General features: G+C 43.7%; 1 protein-coding gene across 8 annotated transcripts in view; it reads right to left on the bottom strand.

The window, feature by feature from the left end:
- The window catches only part of LRGUK (leucine rich repeats and guanylate kinase domain containing), a 109,584-nt gene that overhangs the window by 42,976 nt on the left and 46,086 nt on the right, over positions 1 to 20,522 (bottom strand). For 5 of the 8 annotated variants that reach the window (XM_077857396.1, XM_077857399.1, XM_077857398.1 and 2 more), the window contains 5 exons: positions 15,314 to 15,410; positions 11,402 to 11,515; positions 8,606 to 8,807; positions 7,874 to 7,969; positions 1,452 to 1,850 (listed from right to left, as the gene is read on the bottom strand). In XM_077857396.1, the coding sequence (XP_077713522.1) occupies positions 1,452 to 1,850; positions 7,874 to 7,969; positions 8,606 to 8,807; positions 11,402 to 11,515; positions 15,314 to 15,410 (908 nt within the window). Of the gene's footprint in view, positions 1 to 1,451; positions 1,851 to 5,409; positions 6,243 to 7,873; positions 7,970 to 8,605; positions 8,808 to 11,401; positions 11,516 to 15,313; positions 15,411 to 20,522 lie in introns of those variants that run through there. The other 3 variants (XM_077857397.1, XM_077857403.1, XM_077857401.1) reach the window with 3 other exon arrangements.

The following is a 20,522-nucleotide window of genomic DNA, read 5'->3' as shown; positions in this document are numbered from 1 at the left end:
AAATTGAGTGAGTTGGTTGGTCACCTCTTGAGTTGGTTGGTCACCACTGAGGGTAGCTTTATCTTCCTGAGGCACTCCTCCAGAAGTCTCTCTCTTCAAGGGTGGTCCTGTTCGGGTCACGGCTACCTTCTGAACCAGGTCATCTGGGGGGAGGTTGGCACGGGCCTCTTTTCTGGAATAAGGTACCTTCTCCCGTTTCTCTACTTGTAATAGGGGATCCTCAGGCAATGGTTCGGCCTGGGGGAGTTCAAAGATTTCTGGCATTTGGACTTTTCTTCTCTGGCTCCCCTGAGGGCTCCGAGGCAGGCTGGGGTGAGGGTGGTCGGGTACCTTTGGGGAAGTCAGCTTCCTCTGGGATTCTGGCTGCGAGGCTGTCTGACGGCCTCTAGGCAGTGCCTTTTTCAGATGCCCTGGCCTTTCAGTGGTCTCTCTTTGAATAGGGAGTTTTTTTTCCCTAGCTCCTGTCTGCTGCGCTGGCTCCCGGTTTTGGGGTAAAGCCTGCACATCTGAAATCTTCTTGCTGGAGGAGTGGCCTGCTTTGGGCGCTTGCCTTTCCTTTGCGGGCCTCGAATAATGGTGAGCCCTGGGGTTCTGGGGCAGCTGCTGTTCTGAGAAGGGGGTGGGAATCTGTGGAAGCCTAACCACCTGAGCCTCCTCTTCCCAGGGCAGATCAGGGGCAGCCTGTGGTGTGTGCTCCTGGACAGGGGTGCTGATAAGAGGGAGTTTCACCTCCCTGACCTTTCCTTCCTGGACTTGTTGAGTGCTGTGGTCCAGATGGGGGCTCTGATTTTGTGGTGGTTTGGACTGGGGAGGGCTGATGGGAGGAAATTTACTGGAGTCTCCTTCCTGAGCTGGTGGAGGCCTGGGGGAGGGAATCATGGTTTGATCTGAGGCTGTTCCTAAAGCTTCCTCCCTGCTGGGTGATAGGAGTTTGGGTGTGGGCCTCCGACTCTGGAGTGGAGCAAGGACCTGCGGCTGAGGCAACCTGGTGGGAGCCAGCCAGCTTCTGGGAAGCAAGGTCATTGGGTTGTCCCTGTGCTGGGTCTGTTTGAGGTCTGCTGAATCCTGAGGATGTGGCAATTCTGGGTAAGGAGTGCTAACCCGGACATATTCTGCTTTTGGGGTTCCCTCCGCTAGAGGTTGTTGAGAATCTTCTGGAGATGTTCCTGCTGTTTTGGCCCCATTCGGGTAGGAAGGGTCTCTTGGAGGCTCATAACGGGTACTGTTGGGTGGCAGAGCTACTGATTCAGTTTCCTTATCCTGGGTTCTCCGGAGGCTGGGGGAGGTTGGGCCAGACCCCTGTAGGGCTTCAGATGGCAGAGGGTCAGTGGAGGTTACCTTGGCCTCCCCTGATTCCTCATCTTGGTCCGGCTGAGGGCTGTGAGCTGGAGGTGGGTCAGGGTGCTGAGAAGGCTCTTGGGAAGGAGTGATGGAAGGCTGCCCTATCTTACCTGCTTTCGCCTCAGATGTCATGGACTCATTTTCAGGGACATTTGTCGTTAGTATTTCTGAAGAAAGATCTGATTGTTGAACATCCTCTTCCTTCTGGTTTGGGGATAAGTCCTGAGCCTGCTGGGAAACACCAAGTGCTGATGAGCTGGGCTGTGGAGGAGGCTCAGCACTGACATGGCTACTGGGAGAACATTCTTCTTGATGGGTTGCTCCCTGAGTCAGCTCTTGGTTCTGGAAGGGGGCTAGGTTCTGGTTTTCAGGGACCTGTGCTTGAATCTGCATTCCAGAGAGACGTTCTGTTATCTGGCCATCTGCTTGCAGTTTTGCCAAGCGCCTTGGGGATGGGACCAGGTGTGCTGGCACCCCGGAGGTGGTCTTCTTGCTAGAAGGAGCTCCTGCTTTAATATAGAAAGAAGTTAGCTAAAAACATCTTAACACACACTATGTAACTAAGGAACTGTAGAAATGACAAAAAAAAAAATACCTTTTCCTTTTCTGATGCACATAGGCCCTTGAAAAGAATAAAATTACACAGAGAGAAGAACTATAACCATCTCTTCCCCTTGGGGATCCTAGGTGTCTAGAATTCTCTTATTTCATAGAACTTAGAACAATTTTAGCCAACTGAAATCATGAGCTTTGGTAAATAAAAATAGATAGGCTTATTCACAGAACCAAAATTTTATGTCCAGGTCTGCGAGTGGCAAGAATTTTTAAGCAAATGAGATTTAAGATTTCCACAGCTTAGAAGTCAGTGCTGCTTTTGATGGTAGAAACTAGAGGGTATACATCTAAGCTAGAGCAAGTCCCATTTGTTTCCTTGTTTAATAGCAGTCCCCTTCAAGAAACTGGAACCAGGAAGGTACAGGAAACTCAACAGGCAGTAAGTCAGTACTGAATGGAAGGAGGCAAAGAATGGATCCCACAGAAGCATGCAGTGCCATGGCTTAGAGGAGCCGCTCCTGAGGATCTGCCCTCCCAGCTGCTGCCCTACCCACCCCCAGGGCCAGTCTTTTCCCTCCAAGTCTACCTGGGTTTCAGCAATGGCTCTCAGAGGCCACTAGCACATTAATGTCGTGGGGCGGGGAAGGGGACGTTTCCTTCGATCACCATGGGAGCAAGTTCTCAGTGTGATTCTGGTCTCATGGACCAACCATGGACACAATCAGCTCAGCAGGCACTTGTTTATGACAGAAGCCCATATATATATTCTGGTGGCCCATATAACATCTTAACTCAGTCTTCAGGACATGGCTCTGAAATGCTGTGGTCAGAGAGGGCATAGCAGTGTGGAACAGCCTCGAAGAAAATAGTCTCAGCTCACTTTGAGGTGACCTGATGCTCAGAGACTGTAAGCTGAGTCAGACCTCTCAGATGACCCCAGGGTAGTCCAACCCCAGAAGCAAACCAGGCTCCTGACTACTGTCCCTTCTCCCTCACAAAGCAGGATGAGCACGGACTATTCTGCGTCTTCACTGAACCTCCTGGTCTGGGCCTCCAGTTGAACCAGATGTCTCTGGGGATGGTGTTGGGGAAAAGCAGAGACAAGGAAAAGCTGGCCTCTTGGTGAGGTTTCTGAGGGGATGGCTCTGCTTATCATTCCTATAGCCCTAGTTCATGACCGCTATAGATTAAATACGAATTTAGTCAAGCAACAAGTTTAAATTAAAATATAAGAACAGTAAAAATGAAAAATTAAAATTAAAATAAAAAAAAAGAACAGTAAAAATGTCTAGAATAGGCCAATTCATAGAGACAGAAAGTGGATGAGTAGTTACTGGGGACTGAAGAGGAGTTACTGCCTAATGGGAATCGAGTTTCAGTGAGGCAGGGCTGATAACTTTTGGAAACAGGTAGTAGTGATGGTTACACAACATTGTGAATGTAGCGAATGCCATTACATTGTACACTTAAAATAGCTAAGATGGCTAATTCTGTGTGTGGTTTTTTTTAATCACAAAAAAGGGAATTTAAAAAACAGAAGGGCATAAGAACAGTGAGACCCAATCCTGAAGGCTCTTCCTAGTTGTTGAACCCCCTGGTTTCCTAGGATCAGACATACAAGGATGTTTTCCCCACTTTTACAATTCAACAATTCACATCATTTGGCAAATGATATACTGCCCTTTATTAGAGATAAAGGCACCGTTTGGGGACCAATAAATTGCTCAGTTTCCCTCCCCTCCACCCCCCGCCCCGCCACCATTTGACTCATCACCATCATCATTTTCCTTTCCCATCAGTCAGAATTCTAAATAATGATTCACAAATATAATTTTGTTCTATGATCTCTATAGCAGGGACTCAGGGTGGTAGTTGGATCAGCTTTTTAAAAACTTATTGGGAGCACCAAATAAGTATTCCGGAAATAGGTTGTACACAGACACATGGAGGATAAAAACCATCCCTTACACGGAGTTGTGAATAGAGTGAGTTTTTTCTTATTTTACAAAAGCTGTATTGTTTACTCAGGGTTTTTTTGTTTTGTTTTGTTTTTTTAGTTTTCAGGCTTTAGAAATGAATATTATCTGCATTGCTATAGGGAAAAAATAAGATCATCTGTACCATGGTTGATAAACATTTTTAATTAATGGTACATCTTAGTACCTCAAGGTTTTATAATCACTCTGTAATTCAAGTTACTATTTTGTATGTGCATTTAACGTAAAGTCACTTAGTCTCTTCTCTGGTAAAGGTTCCCATTTCTGGGTCTAGGCTGATGGGGTTGCTACACTTATAACCTATAGATTTCAAGGTTACTTTGTTCTACTTTCATCATTAAGAGTAGAAATTAAAATTGCATTCTTAGTTACAAATTGGCAACATAAAATTACTAAAGATAAAGCTATGTATTATCACTTCAAATATCTAGGAATACTTTTCAGTTGGCATTGATACAGGATTCCTGCTTGCATTAAAACAATGCCACTGGCCACCAGATTTCTGTTTGTACTGGAGCCTACCTTATAGGCAGTCTAATTAACTGGGGGGAAAAAACCTTAGCAAATTCTAATTCCAGAATGGTCCATAATATTATATGTAGTTGGCTTTGCTTTTTAGAAATGGAAGTTCAAAGTGGTTTCTCTAATCAAATCAATGATTATTGGTAAAATTTAGGATACAAGACTAAGGCTTCCTAATTCCGGTCCAATTTTCTAATTGCTTACACTGCCTTTCATAGAATCTTATAACTTTTTAATTTCTTACCTTTGATAGTTCAGTTATATATTAAAAATATTCCACTATGCTAAAATTATTAATCTAGGGGTCCCATTTATATTTATGTAAGTAATGGAAGTCTTCACGTAAACAGATCAATACTTAAAATCAGAGTGGAAGCAAAAATATAAGAGCCAGCCAGGCCTGGTGCGGTGACCCCACTGGGGCTCTGGTCCCTTCTGGGGGAATCATGATGCTCATCTTGAGGTGACTATGGTTGGGCCCTGCTCTCCTGTGAACATCTGACCTGCCCTCCTTGGCGTATACTTTACAGCCCTGAAACTCCAAGAGGCCACTGGCTCTACTCTTAAGCCACCAGAGATCCTTTAAAAGCTTTATTAGTAAGGACTATGGTCATTAGAATTTTTAAATACTCACTTGAATAATTAATGTCTGGCCTCCACAAAGCCACTTTAGGTGCAAGTTTATCCTTAAACGATCAACCAAAAACAGTAACGTCCTTCATGGATTAACACTATTTAAATAAAATGAGGTGTTTGGCTTCTTAAGAAAACACATTATCTTCCAAAACACTAAACCTGCCAGGAAAATGGGGGTCTACTGAGGCCAGTGAATTGATGTATTAATTATAAACCCTCCCATCTACTTCTTAAAGCTGAGGCTCATATTAATCAATAACCAGATGGCCCCATTTCAGTTATTAAACATATCTGAGAGGGATAACATTTTAACAAATTCTATAATTCATACTTTCCACGAAATCAGACAGGCCTAACCTAATTGGTCCAAATAAATGAAGTTTTATTACACCCTTTAAAACAGGAGTCTCTTTTCCTATGCACACATTATCTGGTCTATTAACCCGCTAAATGGCAACTACACCCAATAGTCAGCATCCTGGTGGTTTCAGGATACAGAAGGCTGGAGCCCTGCTGGCTGTACAGGCTGAGTCCTGCTCAAGTGCTGCAGCTCAGAGGTGCCCTCGGTGCTATGGACTGACAAACATGCTTCTCCCCAAGACTCAGAACTGCTCAGGCTCAGGGGACTGGCTGTGCTCATCGAAATCCACAAGGGGCTGATTTAAAAGCCAGAACATCAACTTATTAATTTACAACGGGAGATGGGCCTGGCTCAGGGAGCAAGGCAGGGTGCTCTCACGTAGGAGACTGCCCCCAACGGGACAGGTCCACCCTGGGGACCAAATTAAAGATCAGAAGTTGCTGGGTTAGCGAAGTTGGAGAGCAAAGTGAGTCAGATTTCCTCAAGAGAAACTTCCATCTAGCTACCAAAGCCTTGTAGATACATGGTGCACCCTGCCGGGCACGGCTTTCTAAAGAGCTGATGCCTGATGCGGAGGATTGGAGCAGTGGAGAAACACGTGGGCACGCTCCTAACTGAATGCCCTCCTTCGGTAGACCAGGCACGGTCCTCCACTCCTCTACGAATGCCTATTTTGTACACAGGGCACACTTTCCTCCAGGGACTCTCCAGCCAGCAAGTCACACCCTGGCCCCCTATCTCCTAGACAACATACAGAGGACAGCCTCGCTCTGTTATCTGTTGTTACAGGTTCACACTGACCTCCTTCCAGAATTCCAAGGGTACCTGACCTGAAAAAAAAAAAAATGTGTAAAATTGCAAAAGATTGGACTCTAGCAAAATCATGGCCTGGCCTGCTTCCACCTGGTGGAGATACAACCTGGCCAGCAAATTCCAATTCGGCCAAGTGTCACAAAGGCTAAAGCACAGGAGCACACAGCAAGCCAGGGTCTCACGTTAACATTTTACAATGTGTGATTCGTGAATGCAGTTCAGCCCACTGGGGAGGACCTTCTCTCTCTTTATCAGGGTGGTAAAAACGCACGTAACAAAGTTGCCCATCTTCACCACTTTAAAGTGTACCGTTCAGTAGTGTTACGTATATTCACACAGTTGTGCAACCAATCCCGTGAACTCTTTCCATCTTGTAATTGTGAAACTATAGTTGTGAAGCAACAGCACTCTGTCCCTCTGCTTCCCCAGCCCCTGGCAACCATTCCATTTTTCTGTCCTTATGGATTTGACTACTCGAGGTACCTCCTAAAAGTGGCATCAGACTATATTTGTGTTTTTGTGACCAGCTTATTTCACTGTGCAGAATGTTCTCAAGGGTCATCCACACTGTAGCCTGTGTTCAGAATCCCTTTCCTTTTTAGGACTGAAAAATATTCCATTGTATTTATAAAGCACATTTAGTTTATTCATTTGTCTGTCAATGAACATTTGTTAGCCTCTCAGCTACTGTGAACAATGCTGCACTCACTGGTGTGCAAGTTTCTGTGGAAGTCCCTGCTTTCAGTTCTTGTAGGTATATACTCTGATGAGGAATTGCTAGATCACACAATAATTCTATTTTTAATTTTGGGGGGAACCATTAGATTATTTTCCACCAGAGCGATACCATTTTGCCTTCCCAATTTCTCCACATCCTTGCCAATGCTTCTTTTCTCTTGTTTTTTTTTTTTTTTTTCATAGCAGCCATCTCCATGGGCATGCAGTGGATTAGAGAGAAACTTCAATCCATCTCAAAACATTCATGTACCAAATTTCTAAGTTAGGGTTTTAGAATTCCTAGGTTCCAAGGAGATGGCATAGACACTGCTCTATGGCCTGTGCTATTTGCTGCACATGCTCCATGAGGCATTAACTCTCCATTATTGGAGGGCATTGCCACCACTCCATCTAGCAAGACAGTCATTTGAAGCTCAGAACAGTGAAGCAGCTTGCCCAAGGGAGCAGGAGGGCCACAGCCAGGCTCACATCCTCTGACTGCACTCTTCTACTATAACCTCTAGTAGTACAACATTTTGAGGACAGTAGCAACGCAAAGGAGAAAAAAAGCCTATTGGGTTGAAACAACACTAATACCAACCACCCAGCAGAACACCACCTCAGCTCCCCATCAGAGCCAGACTTCTGGAAGGCTGAGTTCTGAACTGGAAGGCTGACCCTTATTTACCATAAACCTTCAAGGAGGTACTGGCCATGTGTCCCTGAAGGACAGTCCTCTAAGTTCCACTATGGCCACCACGACAAGGAGAGAGACAGATCCAGAGGGCTGATTTGCACAGCTTTTGTGGGAACAATCACGCCAGGAAGTAGAGGGGTTAGTGAGTTAGAACCAGTGTGAGGCTGGGGGATGAGTAACCCAGATAGCAATTCACAGATTTGGTTTCCTGACACGAAAGGAATGGGGTAGTACCTGCAGTTGGAGCCAAATTCTTCGATGTTTCCTCAGATAATCCAAGGTATTCTCTGATGAGTTGACTCAGCTTTTGGTAGGCAACTTCCAGATCATCTACAGTAGGTGAGAGAAGGTACTTTAAGGCAACAGAATCACATCAAAATATAGTCAATTTGCAACTATTGGTGGTAACGAGTTTTTAAGCCACATCTAATTTTGTGACTATTGTGGTAGGTAGGCAGAATTCTAAGACCCTAGTGACACTTCACCCTCATATCACTGCCTCCCTTCAGCGTTGGCAGAACCTGTGAATGTGAGGGGCTACTACTCCTATGATTATGTCAGGTTAAAGGGCAAAACGGATTTTTGAAATGTAATGAAGGTTACTCATCAGTTGAGTTTGGGCCAGTCAGAAGGAGGACCACCCAGGTGGGTCAACACTTAACCACATGAGCCCTATAAAGAGAGAGTTTTCTGGTAGCAGATGAGGAATGCAGAGACTTGGAGCACAAGGAGAATCTGATGTGCCGTCGGCGGCTTGAAGACAGAGGGGCCCCAGGAACAGGACCTGGGAGCCGTCTCAAGGATGGAGGGCAACCCCTGGCAGACAGCCAACAAAAGAAGCAGGAACCCCAGTTCTACAACCATAAGAAACTGCAGTCAGCCAACAGTTAAGAATGTACGTTAGACTAGATTTTTCCCCTAGTGACCTTATATTTCAAAAATAAAACTTTGCTGAAAGTTACTGACCTGCATTGATGATTGCATCAAAATATCCTGGAAATTTCTGATTGATTTTAATATAAAGGTCCACTCTGGAGACAGCAAATTCAATTTCTACACGACTGAATAATCCTTTTCTCCGCAAATATCCCTCATATTTTTCCTTGTCCGTGGGTACCACCAGGATATATCGAGGTTCAAAATAGGAACATTTCAAACTTCTTACACCCTATTTGTTTAAAGAAAAGATAATAGATTGGAAACAGATACAATTTAGAAATCATGTTGCAGACACCTGACAACACAGGTATAATAAGTAGTCTTGTATTAGAAGATTTATTTGTATAATAAGCTATTATTTCCCTCTAAATATCTCAAGGTTGGATCACTTCCCTTTGTCAAATATTGTTATTGGAAATAAAAGAACTACCTGGATGTCATCTAACTAATCACTCTAATAAACATGACAGTTAAAAAAGAAAATTGCTAAGGGTGCCTGGGCAGCTCAATCAGTTAGGTGTCTGACTCTTGATTTGGTTCAGGTTATGATCTCAGGGTCATGAGATTAAGCCCTGTGTTGAGCTTCAAGCTGGGCTTGGGGGGCCTGCTTGAGATTCTCTTATCTCCCTCTGCCCCTCCCCCAATTCATGCTCTATAAAAATAAGTAAATAAATAAAATTTTACAAAATTGCTAGATACAAACAGGTACACTCATTGTAGTGTTGCATCTTTAGTACTGCAAAGTAATCTTTTTTTTCCAGATTTCATTTTTAAGTAATCTCTAAACCCAACGTAGGGCTTGAATTCACAACTCCTAAGATCAGGAGTCTTACACTTTACAGACTGAGAGAGCCAGGTGCCCCAATGAAAAGTAATTTCAAGTCTGCATTTCAAAGAGCACCCTTGGAAGCTCCAGGAGATAAAGATATTACTACAGATAAAAGGTTCTCCCTGTTGCCCCTTTGTCATCTCCCCGGGACCCTTCCTATTCCTAAACCAGCAACCTGGTTGGGCTGGTTCCTACTATATCTCCCATCTTCTACCCAGAACAAGGGACACCCAAGCTCCTGCTGCCAGGAGCTCACAGGGTTGAGTGGGTGGTCTGTGGATCGGAAGGGCTGAGCCATGACCGACCTCGTTTCTCCAGCTACTGTAGGCTAGAACAAAGCCTGCGAGCTCCCCAATCACCAGTTTCCTCATGGGTGAAATGCAAGAGCCCTTCCAAATGAACTCTAAAGTTCCTTCCACCTTGATTCCATCATCAGGAGTTTAACTCAATGGTTAAAATCTGTGTTTTAAACATTTGTGGTGCAGAGGGGAGAGGCTCTTTTAAAAAAAATAATTTCTAAAAGTGCCAATGACTAGAGCCATTTGGAAAAATGCTTTCGCTTGAGAGAATCAGGGACATAAAACCTGGTTTATAGGTTGGAAACAAGTAGAAGAAAGTTCTCTGAGAGGAGAAAGGAAGCAGGAGCCAGCACTCAGAGAACCAGTGGACTGGAGAAAGGTAAGCATACGCAGCTGGAGAGTTTCTTGTCTGAGGAAGATAGTTTTGGGAAAAGGCCTCGGTTATTTTTGTTTGTTTTTTGCTTATTAGCATAGAAACACAGACAATCTCTTTGAATATGTAAAAGCAATCAATTGTGGAAAGATGAGAGCTGCAGGATTTTGAAGTTAGAAAAACTAAAGAACTGGAAGAAACATGACCAGTTTCATGGAAGGGAGGCAACACACCAATCCATGTGGTCAAAAAGGAATCACAGTCTTCTGCTCTGCCTAGTTAGAAAAGAAACGGGTTTTAAAAAAGTTTCAGAGTCGATAGTAAAGGAATATCAGACCAGCCCCAGATTTGGGTTTCTCTAAGTCTGATCCAACGGAATCGTTTTTCAAACTTCTTTTTTTTTTTTTTTTTTTTTTTTTTTTTTTTTTTTTTATTTTTTTTTTATTTTTTTTTTTTTTATTGGTGTTCAATTTACTAACATACAGAATAACACCCAGTGCCCGTCACCCATTCACTCCCACCCCCCGCCCTCCTCCCCTTCTACCACCCCTAGTTCGTTTCCCAGAGTTAGCAGTCTTTATGTTCTGTCTCCCTTTCTGATATTTCCCACACATTTCTTCTCCCTTAACTTCTGACTACAAAACTGTTAGACCGCGCAGCAAAACTACCTTAAAAAGACAATCCGTTGTCTTTAGAGATTTCATGTACTTAGTAAAGCTATGAATTTTTAAAATAAATAAGTGGGATGGTCATGGTTTTACTTTGGATCTGGACTTGAGAGTAACTTCTATATATTCTGATTACTGAAGACCACTGGGGAAGATAAGATATGGGGGCAGAGAGGAAATCTCCTGAAATCGGCAAGTCTACACTGCTCAGAGCAGGAAAGGACTGCAGCCGGTGAGCCAAGCAGAGTCAATGACAGCACAGCCCCCTTGTCTCCCATGAAGAATCAGAGAACACCACCGACTGCACAGAGCTACCAGGCCGGCCCTGCAGAGAAGGATCTTTACCCGTGTCACTTTATATAAACAGAGACCAGGCCCAAAAAGCAAAGGGATAATTTGGTGAGGAAATTAACTTAGAAAATAAGTCCTGAGTGGCATTTTTATTCACAGGATACACGCCATGCCTTGTGTCATGCATGAGTCTTGTCATTTAATTGTTCATGTCTGGCCTCCCCCATAGGAAGTATAAGCTCCCGCTGTGCCTGGCAGTGTGGTACCTGCACATCGTAGCCCCCTCCTCCACCCCAAATATAGATATACAGACTCATGTTCACACACATTAAAAATAAACCAATGGAATGGAAAAACACTTACTTCTATTTCCATGTGAATACAGCTTGCTAAACCATCTCTTGCGATACCTTCAATGGTGTCCCTATTTAACCCGTAGTTGTGACGACCATAAGTGAATGTTAGAATGAACTTCCCCTGTAATTTGAGAAGTACAGATTTTCATATCACAGCTGCCACAGTGAAATTTAATATAAAGTTATATGATGTCTTACTTTCACGTACGTGCCTCCATGAAACTTACATATGTGAGCAATTGCATAATAGGGTGGACAGTGGGGTTACGAGACTTACTATCAAAATACAGTAGAGAAATCTGTTCAGAATTCTCAGGTGGCAAAAAAAAAAAAAAATTAGTTTTTAGAGATGCCCTAATTGGCTGACAAAACACGTGGGGAGAGTGAAGGTACTGAAGCTCGCGGTAGAATGGGTCATTCTGCTTACCCACCTGCTTCCTTGCCAACCCCACACCATAAACTGCATCACTGAGAAACATAACAGATAGCTCGCCCTTTACCTCAGCCACGTGGGCTATGCTGGCATAGCAGGTACCCCCAGGAAAAAGCTCCCATTCCCAAAAGCCCTGCATTCCCAGATAAGCCAGGAGGCCATGAATTACACGGACATCCTAAAACGTTTCTATCCTGAGATAAGCCATGAAAAACAGACCCAATTCTGTTTTTTTCCCCCCTTATGAAACAGAGCTTTTTATTGAAACTGTGCCAAATGTTTCTCAACAAAATTGGTGTGTTCCCTGTCGTCATTAGAGGTATAAATGCTGCCTTCAATCTACATTCTGGAAGCCCAGTTCCTCCCAAAGCTGTTTTCCCTTTCAAAATAGTCCAAGTAAAATTGTGCCTCTCAAACTGTCTAGGTGTTCTCTTTGGAGGTATTTGTTAAACCACTAGGTCTAGTCTAAATTGGAAAGCTGGGGATCCCTGGGTGACTCAGCGGTTTAGCGCCTGCCTTTGGCCCAGGGCGTGATCCTGGAGACCCGGGATCGAGTCCAATGTCGGGCTCCCGGCATGGAGCCTGCTTCTCCCTCTGCCTGTGTCTCTGCCTCTCTCTCTCTATGTCTATCATAAATAAAATCTTTAAAAAAAACTGGAAAGCTGATGACAAAAGAAGGAATAAAAAAATATGGAAGATCTTGGTGACTGCGGCCCCTCATGTATGGGATTTTAAAAGAAATGATGACCACTTGCAAGGCTGAATCCCATTGATTGAATCCCATCAAATGATGCCATCATCACTAAGGATAGTAGCAGTTGGGAGCCCTTTACACTACATGCGGCTCCTGGCTTCAGATGTCCTGGACACTTGCAGGTGGGGGACAGGCTATCTGTCAAGGTGGTATTGCAAGCCCGAGACACAGCATCTCTTGGGGGAGGGGGGTCTCTAGTGAATGTGTCTGCTATGAACAAGGAGGAAAATCCACACACCTCATAATCCAAAGAAGTTTATATTGTGTATTCTAAAAGTTAAAAGCCCAACAGTAAATATCCTTAATGTTTTATTCCCTCAATGTCATACCTTTTTTGTTCTTTGGAGCAAACACTAGGACATCTTTTCTTTTTACAGATATATTGCATCTAGATAGATACTGAATCTCCCATCAGGTATGTATTTATCTTGTTTACTGTGATTCATCCTGTTTTCGAAAGTTTTTTTTTTTTTAAAAGGTAGGGAGGAGCAGAGGGAGAGGGAGAGAATCTTAAGAAGAATCAACACAGGGTTCGATCTCACAATCAATCCTGAGATCATGACTTGAGCCAAAATCAAGAGTCCAATGCTTAACTGACTGAGCCACCCTCGCGCCCCTCATGTGCACTCCTGAATCACATTTCAGACATAGGAGTTTCTTGTGTGTACAAGGGCCTCCCTCTGTGGATCCCAAAAATATTTTCTGGAAGAATGCAGAGTTGGGAGGACTCTGGCAGTGTACTTTTATATATAAAACAGGCCCTGTTAAATTTTTTTAAAGAATTGAAATTAAGTGTTCCTCCATCTTCTGGCTGGTGATTCTCCTCTCATACCTTCCTGCTTGCAGATTTCTTAATAAACAGCAATAATCACATTTCTGAAGCCTCCAGATCTGTGATCTTATTTTGACAAGAGAGGAAGAATATCTGCAGAGAAATGACTGCATTTATGCCCTGAAAAAAGGTTCACGTATCAGTAAGCATGTGGTAGGTGACAATCCACGTGTTGGTGATGAAGGGATGGAGGAGTGCCTGGGTCTGACTGTCCCCCAGAGATGTCTGGGGCTGCGCCACGCCAAGGTTGTCTGTCAAGGGGTGAGGCAGGCTATCTGGGTGGGTGTTCTGGGGAGAGAGGCTGTGTGCACAGCAGGCTGAGTGCACTGGTGTGACTGGTGAAGCTGACAAGGTGTCCTGAGTTTGTAACCTCTAGGTTTGCCTCTTCATGAATCAGTCACAAGCTCAATCTAAAGAAAAGGAGTTCAGAAGCAAAATTCAAGTTGAAGAAAATGACATTATATTGAAGTAATATATGTTAACAGAAGCAGTAAAAAACGAGTACTGCTCAACCACATAAGGATTTTGTAGAAATAGAAAGAGTCAAACTGTAAAACCAAATATGGTATATAAGTACAGCTATTTTGTAGACTAGGAATTGAACCAACTTTGTTACGACCAGTACGATAAGGTATGGAACGTCAGGGGAGCATATGGGGTACTGAGAACAGATGAAATGAACCAAGAAAAAGAAGTCTAAGGCTCTAACAAGAGAAATTAACATGAATTTCAGGAACTAGCTGTCTTTCAAACCAAAGAGTCCTGAAGGAATCCTTCTTACTAATATCCAGATAACGCTTTCTATCTCTATTAAGGCTTTTAAAAATATAAAATCCCAAAGTACTCTTGACACACTATAGTGAGCTACCAAAATACAGCCCTAGGAGAGAAGATTATAAAGAATCTCCGAGATGTTCTTTTGAGAAGATTGGAGGGGAACAGCCTAGGGGTTACAGGACTTTCTCACTTGAGTTTTTCTGTGAATTCAAGAGAAAGCATGCACTATGTGTAAAGTTGGCCATTTGAAATTAAAGTCCTAGAAACTGCAGATCCCATGCTTAACTGTACCATAGCTTTGTGCACTGAAGTATAATGTGAGAGGTTAAGGCTGTCTATGTGTCCAAGACGGGCCAAGTGACTAGGACACACCATGATAAAAGGGTGCTTAGGGCCACAACAGTTAGAAAGCACCAGTGATAAGGCACCGGGGTGGCTCCATCAGTTAAGCAGCCAGCTCTTGGTTTCAGCTCAGGTCATGATCTCAGGGTCCTGGGATCGAGCCCTGCTTCAGGCTTGCGCTCAGCACACAGTCTGCTTGTCCCTTGCCCTCTGCTCCTCTCCCTGCTCCTTCTCTCTCATAAATAAATAAAATCCTACAAGAAGAAGAAAGAAGAAAGAAGAAGAAGAGGAAGAGGTAGAAGAAGAAGAAGGAAGAAGAAGGAAGAAGAAGGAAGAAGAAGAAGGAAGAAGAAGAAGGAGGAAGGAGGAAGGAGGAAGAAGGAAGAAGGAAGAAGAAGAAGAAAGCATCATTAATAGCAAACAGGACAGAAAACTCCAACATTAAGGGATGCTCAATTCACAAGCTTCACACATCAGATCAAGTCTGATTAATAACAGCAGCAGGTGATAAACACAGACCATGAGAACTCTTCATAATGCTCTTACTTCTAGTTTTTTAAAGCGTCTACTCATTCAGCTTTATTGAAAATTTACAATATTCTTTCCAAGATCGTAAAATACAGCAGCCTGTCAACAAGGATGTATATATGGTTTATGAAAAAAACCAAGAACACTTCTCTCATAACAAACGGAAATATTTCTCTCTTTTTATCACTAGCTGCTAACATTGCTACCGGAGGACACGTATTTCTTGTGCAATACCAATAAAGAACGTTCTTACCATGTTTAGCATTTCATCAAAAACTTCCTGAGAGATAAAGTGATAATCGACTCGATCCCCTTCTCCAAAGTAAGGTGGTCTTGTGGTGTGACAGGCCCTGAAAACAGAGTAGATAACTGGGCTACTGCCAGCAGCTTGACATTCAAAACAGAAAAGTTTTTTGGTAGAAGTATGTTTTAAAAAGTCGAAATTGACCCACGAATCATGAATGGTGAAGCAACGTAGTTGTGAAAGCACTGTGGTTTTGAAGTGCTAGACTCCATCCAGCTGCTGTACTCTAGGGATGATACAAATGCCGGACTATCCAGTCTTGACTCATTATGGTTGATCACCTCTGAACCACATCCTCTGCTGTCACGCACCACCACTTGGGTTCCTCACTCATGCAATCCTACCTGACAGTCTTGGTGTCCTCTCTGCTCTGCGGGCACTTCTCCACGGCCTTCCTCATCCCTCACCTGGCCAGCCCACCTGTCTCCAAGGACTCGTGGTAAGTGCCCTCTCCCCCACCTGCCCCTGCCCCAAAGCCTTTCTTGACACGCTATGGCTGGTCATGCACCTCCTCTTTACATGTCCACACGTGGTGCCTGCCACCCCGATTGCATCCCAGTTCCTTGGGAGGCCTGGGAACGGAAGCCACAAATGGAGCTCTCAGCTCAACCAGAGAGGCCCTTGCTGATCACGGTCTGTGACGCATCCCCTCCCTGTCCCCGGACCCCCCACTTCCTCTCTGTCGCCAAAACTGCCTTCCTTTATCCACATATCTGCTTTTTCCCTGTCTTTCCCCAGCAGGATGTCTGACTCATGAGGGGAGGACTTGATCTTGTTCATCTTACTTGCTACTGCTTCCCCCACACCTGGCCCATAGCAGGCAGTCGCTAGTTATCTGTAACATGAACGAGTGAATGAAACTCGGGAGGTGGGTAACAGGCATGATGAACTCCATTTGGCAGAGAACAACCGAAATGGCTAGTCTAAGGCCACAGAGCAGGCCAGTGTGGGTCTCAGAGCTAGATAATGGGGTCCCCGACTAGCCCACACTCCTGATTTCATACCATTCTGCCTCCCTGGTGTTAAGTTCTGGGAATGCAAACTGATCTTTATATTATCCTGTGATTTTATTTTATTTTTAAAGATTTTATTTATTTGAGAGCGAGCACACGCAGAGGGAGAGGGAGAAGCAGGCTCCCCACTAAGCAGGGAGCCCGACGCAGGGCCCAACCCCAGGACTCTGGGATCATAACCCAAGCCGAAGGCAGATGCTTAACCGACTGACCCACTCAGGCGTCCCAGTATCATCCTCTGGTTTTAAAGGACATAGAGAAGAGCTAGATATTTGACATGTTGTTTCATTACTGTTTCCATTTTACAGATGATGAAATTGAGGCAACAGCAATTAAGTAAGGTGACTAAGCAGCAAGGCCAGGATGACTCTGTGTCCATCCCTTTTACTATCATGCTAAAAGCATAAGTCACAACCTCAAAAGCCTCTTTGTTACCAAGTCAGAGTCCAGTTCTTACAATTTATACTGCTGTTCCCCTTCCGTTATGAACAAGAATTAACTAGACTAGTAAATTTTAAGGTCTTAACATTGTATTTAAATTATAGACCCAGGAAAGAGAGTATATCCTAAGAAAAGACTGTCAAAACACCGTGACATTTGTGTCATTGTGTGAATACACTGGCATTTCTACACACACCTTGGCAGGGCCCTGGGACCCTCTGTCTTCTGGTATCCCTGACAGTTGGGAGAGATAAATCAGTGACTTGGCACCCTGTGCTGTCCACCCTTATCATAGCCTTGAAGTGCTGTTTTGGATTTGCATTTTCCAACAAAGGAATTGAGCGGCAGGAATTTTTTCAGAATTTCTAAAAGGAAGACAAAGCAAAGAAATAATCGGAAGCTTCTAGGCAGGTAAATAAAGAGATGGCTTTACTGATGTGGAGAATGCGGATGACAGAGCCTGTATCCACTGCAGAACCTTCCATTAAGAAGGACCTACGATGACCTGTGGGTTTTTGAATCCTGTCATCCAATTTTCACATGTAGAAATATTCCCTGTGAAGCGTGCTGCCCCAGTGCGAACATCTTGAAAAGGAAATACTACCTAACGGAAGCAGTGTTTTACTCAACTTAGAGGGAAAAAATGGTGCCAAATTTTAGACAAAGACATTCGTTTGGGCCATCACCTTCAGTTTCCTTTTTCTCCCTGGTCTCAATACGATTCCATTTGTACTTCAGATTTCCATGAGTTTATTATTCACTAATTAATTTGCTAGTTAAGTCATGGTGAATTAGTTAAGTCAGGGTTTGCAGTGGGAGCCACGCCAAAAGAGCTTTAATGTCGGAGCACAACGCTGGTCCTGAGGAGAGGTCTAAAAGTGAGTTTAGACATTCGCAAGGCCTGCTCATGGGTCAGGGGTCATGGTTCTAAAGAACCAACCCTGTGGAGAAGAGGAGATGATCAGAGGCAAAGGAACCCACAAGGTCAGACCAAATCATGAAATGGAAAACTATCCGAGAAAACATAATAGGAAGAAAAGATGTCTGGGACGAGCTAGCCGTTGGATGAGTAGAAATTTCTTCCATTTGATTCAGAAGCATTTAGTTTTACAGTCTCAGCTCTGGACCAGGTTGCCTCAGGAAACAACAAACTTCTTGTTACTGCAGACATTTAGGCAGAGGTTTGGCTGCAAGAACATCTAAATTCAAGCACATGCTATCACACGGTACTGTGGGTATGTGAACTCTTCCAAGTTCAAAGGCTCTCCACAGAAGCTCGGATCTTCTAGGACATTCAGTAGGAAAATTAAATTGGTCCTAACCTTCAATGCAAATTATATGTCAACTAACTGCTGGGCATTTAAAAGAGATCGTCAACACCTAAGAATTCCAGCACTGGTCTTCCAGGAGGAAGGTGCCTGTTGTTCTCTCCGCCTAGAAGGTGCTCCTGCTTGAGTTCTGCATCCCACTTGCTGTCCACTTCTCCTCTCCTGGAGGCTCTTCACTTCCCTCCTCCTGACACCCATCAAACTAGCCTATTAGCCAGCGTTTACCTGCCTGCACCCCACCTCAGCTCTCAGAATGGGACCCACATCTGCTTGTTCTCCAGTTTACCGCTGGAACAGGACCCAGGACCGGTGCTCCATAAACACTGATTAGGTGAATAAATGAATCATTCTGCTGGCTTGTCACATCTGTATAAACAGACGCTGGATTAGACTGTGTTAAGGTAGCTGGAGCTCATACCTCATTTAGCTAAACAGCTATGGTCTTTTACTTTACTACCATACCAAGAGTAAAGAGATTTGGTAGTCAACATCATGAAAAAAGTTATAAAAATAGGGACTGCTGTAAAATAGAGATGGAAGAAAGAAGAATAAAGTTTTTCTTTCATAACTATTCGGATCGCTTTCAAGGCCTCAAATCTGGAAGATGAACAGGTGTTCTGGCCCTGTTGTATGTTTCTCTCAGTATTCATTACTCTTCCGGGGAGCCACTGATTTGTGTGGTCATATTAAGGTTGGAAATAGATTTTGAAGGCAGTAAATTCATATCTCCATGTATGACTAATACAGGTAAAGAAAGAACCACCAACCTATTTCTAAAACCAAGAACAAAAAATCAAAATCTAAAACGAGAACAAAAATCTCTCAGCCATTCCAAGACCTGTCACACCACTGTGTCATGCTTTTAATGGATATACAACTCAGTGTGCGGGAATTTCATGGAATGTCTCAGTCGTGGGTCAATGTATTTAAAAAGGAAGACAGAGGGGCGCCTGGGTGGCTCAGTCAGTTAAGTGGTTAACCTTCAGCTCAGGTCATGATCCCAGGGTCCTGGGATCAAGTCCCACATCATGGTCCTTGCTCAGTGGAGAGTCTGCTTCATCCTCTCCCTCTGTACCTCTCCCAGCTCATTCTCAAATAAATAAATAAATAAATAAATAAATAAATAAATAAATAAATAAATAAATAAATAAATAACATCTTTTAAAAAATGTTTAAAAAGACAGAATACCAGAAGATGGAAAAGATTCAGGCAAATGGCAGAGAAAGTACCTTTGTAAATACTTGTGTGTTTCATGATGAAACTGTTTTCATGCCTTTTTCCCCATTTAATTTTAAAAAACAAAAAAAATTATGTTGGATAAAGAATTTTAAAAATCTAAATGAGAGCAATGACTTGCCTCTGAGGATGTGCTTTGGTTTTATCATTTGTTTTAATTAGAAAGTTGCTGTTGACAAAGTAGTACTATCTTACTTCCTCCACGGATGGAATTACTACCTACCTAATACCTTCTTTTTAATCCAATGCTATGACCTTTGATCCATGCCTTGATGGAATTTTTAGATGTGCCACTGAGCCAGCCCTGATCTTGGCCTTTGTGAGGATGCAGGTAATGCGGGACCAGGCTTCTGAGCCTATGAGGGAGGCGGGTGAGTGTGTACTTGGTAGCAAGGTAGTTAGGAGAATCTTTCCACACTCGCCAGTAATTCCATCCAGAGGAGAAAGATGGCAGCAGTAGTAGTAACATTGTAGGCATGAAGTTAGTTTTAAGATTTTGTTTTACTATCTTGTTCATGACATTAACTGAAGGTCTGAGGTCCCCACTAGATTATAAATTTCATGAAGGTTGGGCAGCCCAGGTGGCTCAGTGGTTTACCGCTGCCTTCAGCCCAGGGCCTGATCCTGGGGACCCAGGATCAAGTCCCACGTCGGGCTCCCTGCATGGAGCCTGCTTCTCCCTCTGCCTGTGTCTCTGCCTCTCTGCCTCTGCCGCTCTCTCTCTCTCTCATAAATAAATAAAATCTTAAAATAGGGATCCCTGGGTGGCGCAGCTGTTTGGCGCCTGCCTTTGGCCCAGGGCGCGATCCTGGGGACCTGGGATGGAATCCCATGTCGGGCTCCCGGTGCATGGAGCCTGCTTCTCCCTCTGCCTATGTCTCTGCCTCTCTCTCTCACTGTGTGCCTATCATAAATCAAAAATAAATAAATAAATAAAATAAAAATTTAAAATCTTAAAATAAATAAAATAAATTTCCTGAAGGCAAGGACATTATCAATCTTGTTCCCGCTATATCTTTGGGGCTTAGCACATGGGAGGAACTCAATAAATGTTTATTGAAAGAATTGGTAAATGAATGAATTCAGCCATCTCTCCATATTTCCACCCGTGGCAGTTGGGGAAAACCACCTATGCTTCT

The sequence above is a fragment of the Canis aureus genome, chromosome 18 (assembly GCF_053574225.1).
Source record: "Canis aureus isolate CA01 chromosome 18, VMU_Caureus_v.1.0, whole genome shotgun sequence".
Lineage (NCBI taxonomy): Eukaryota > Metazoa > Chordata > Mammalia > Carnivora > Canidae > Canis > Canis aureus.
This window is presented reverse-complemented; position numbering and strand designations above follow the sequence as displayed.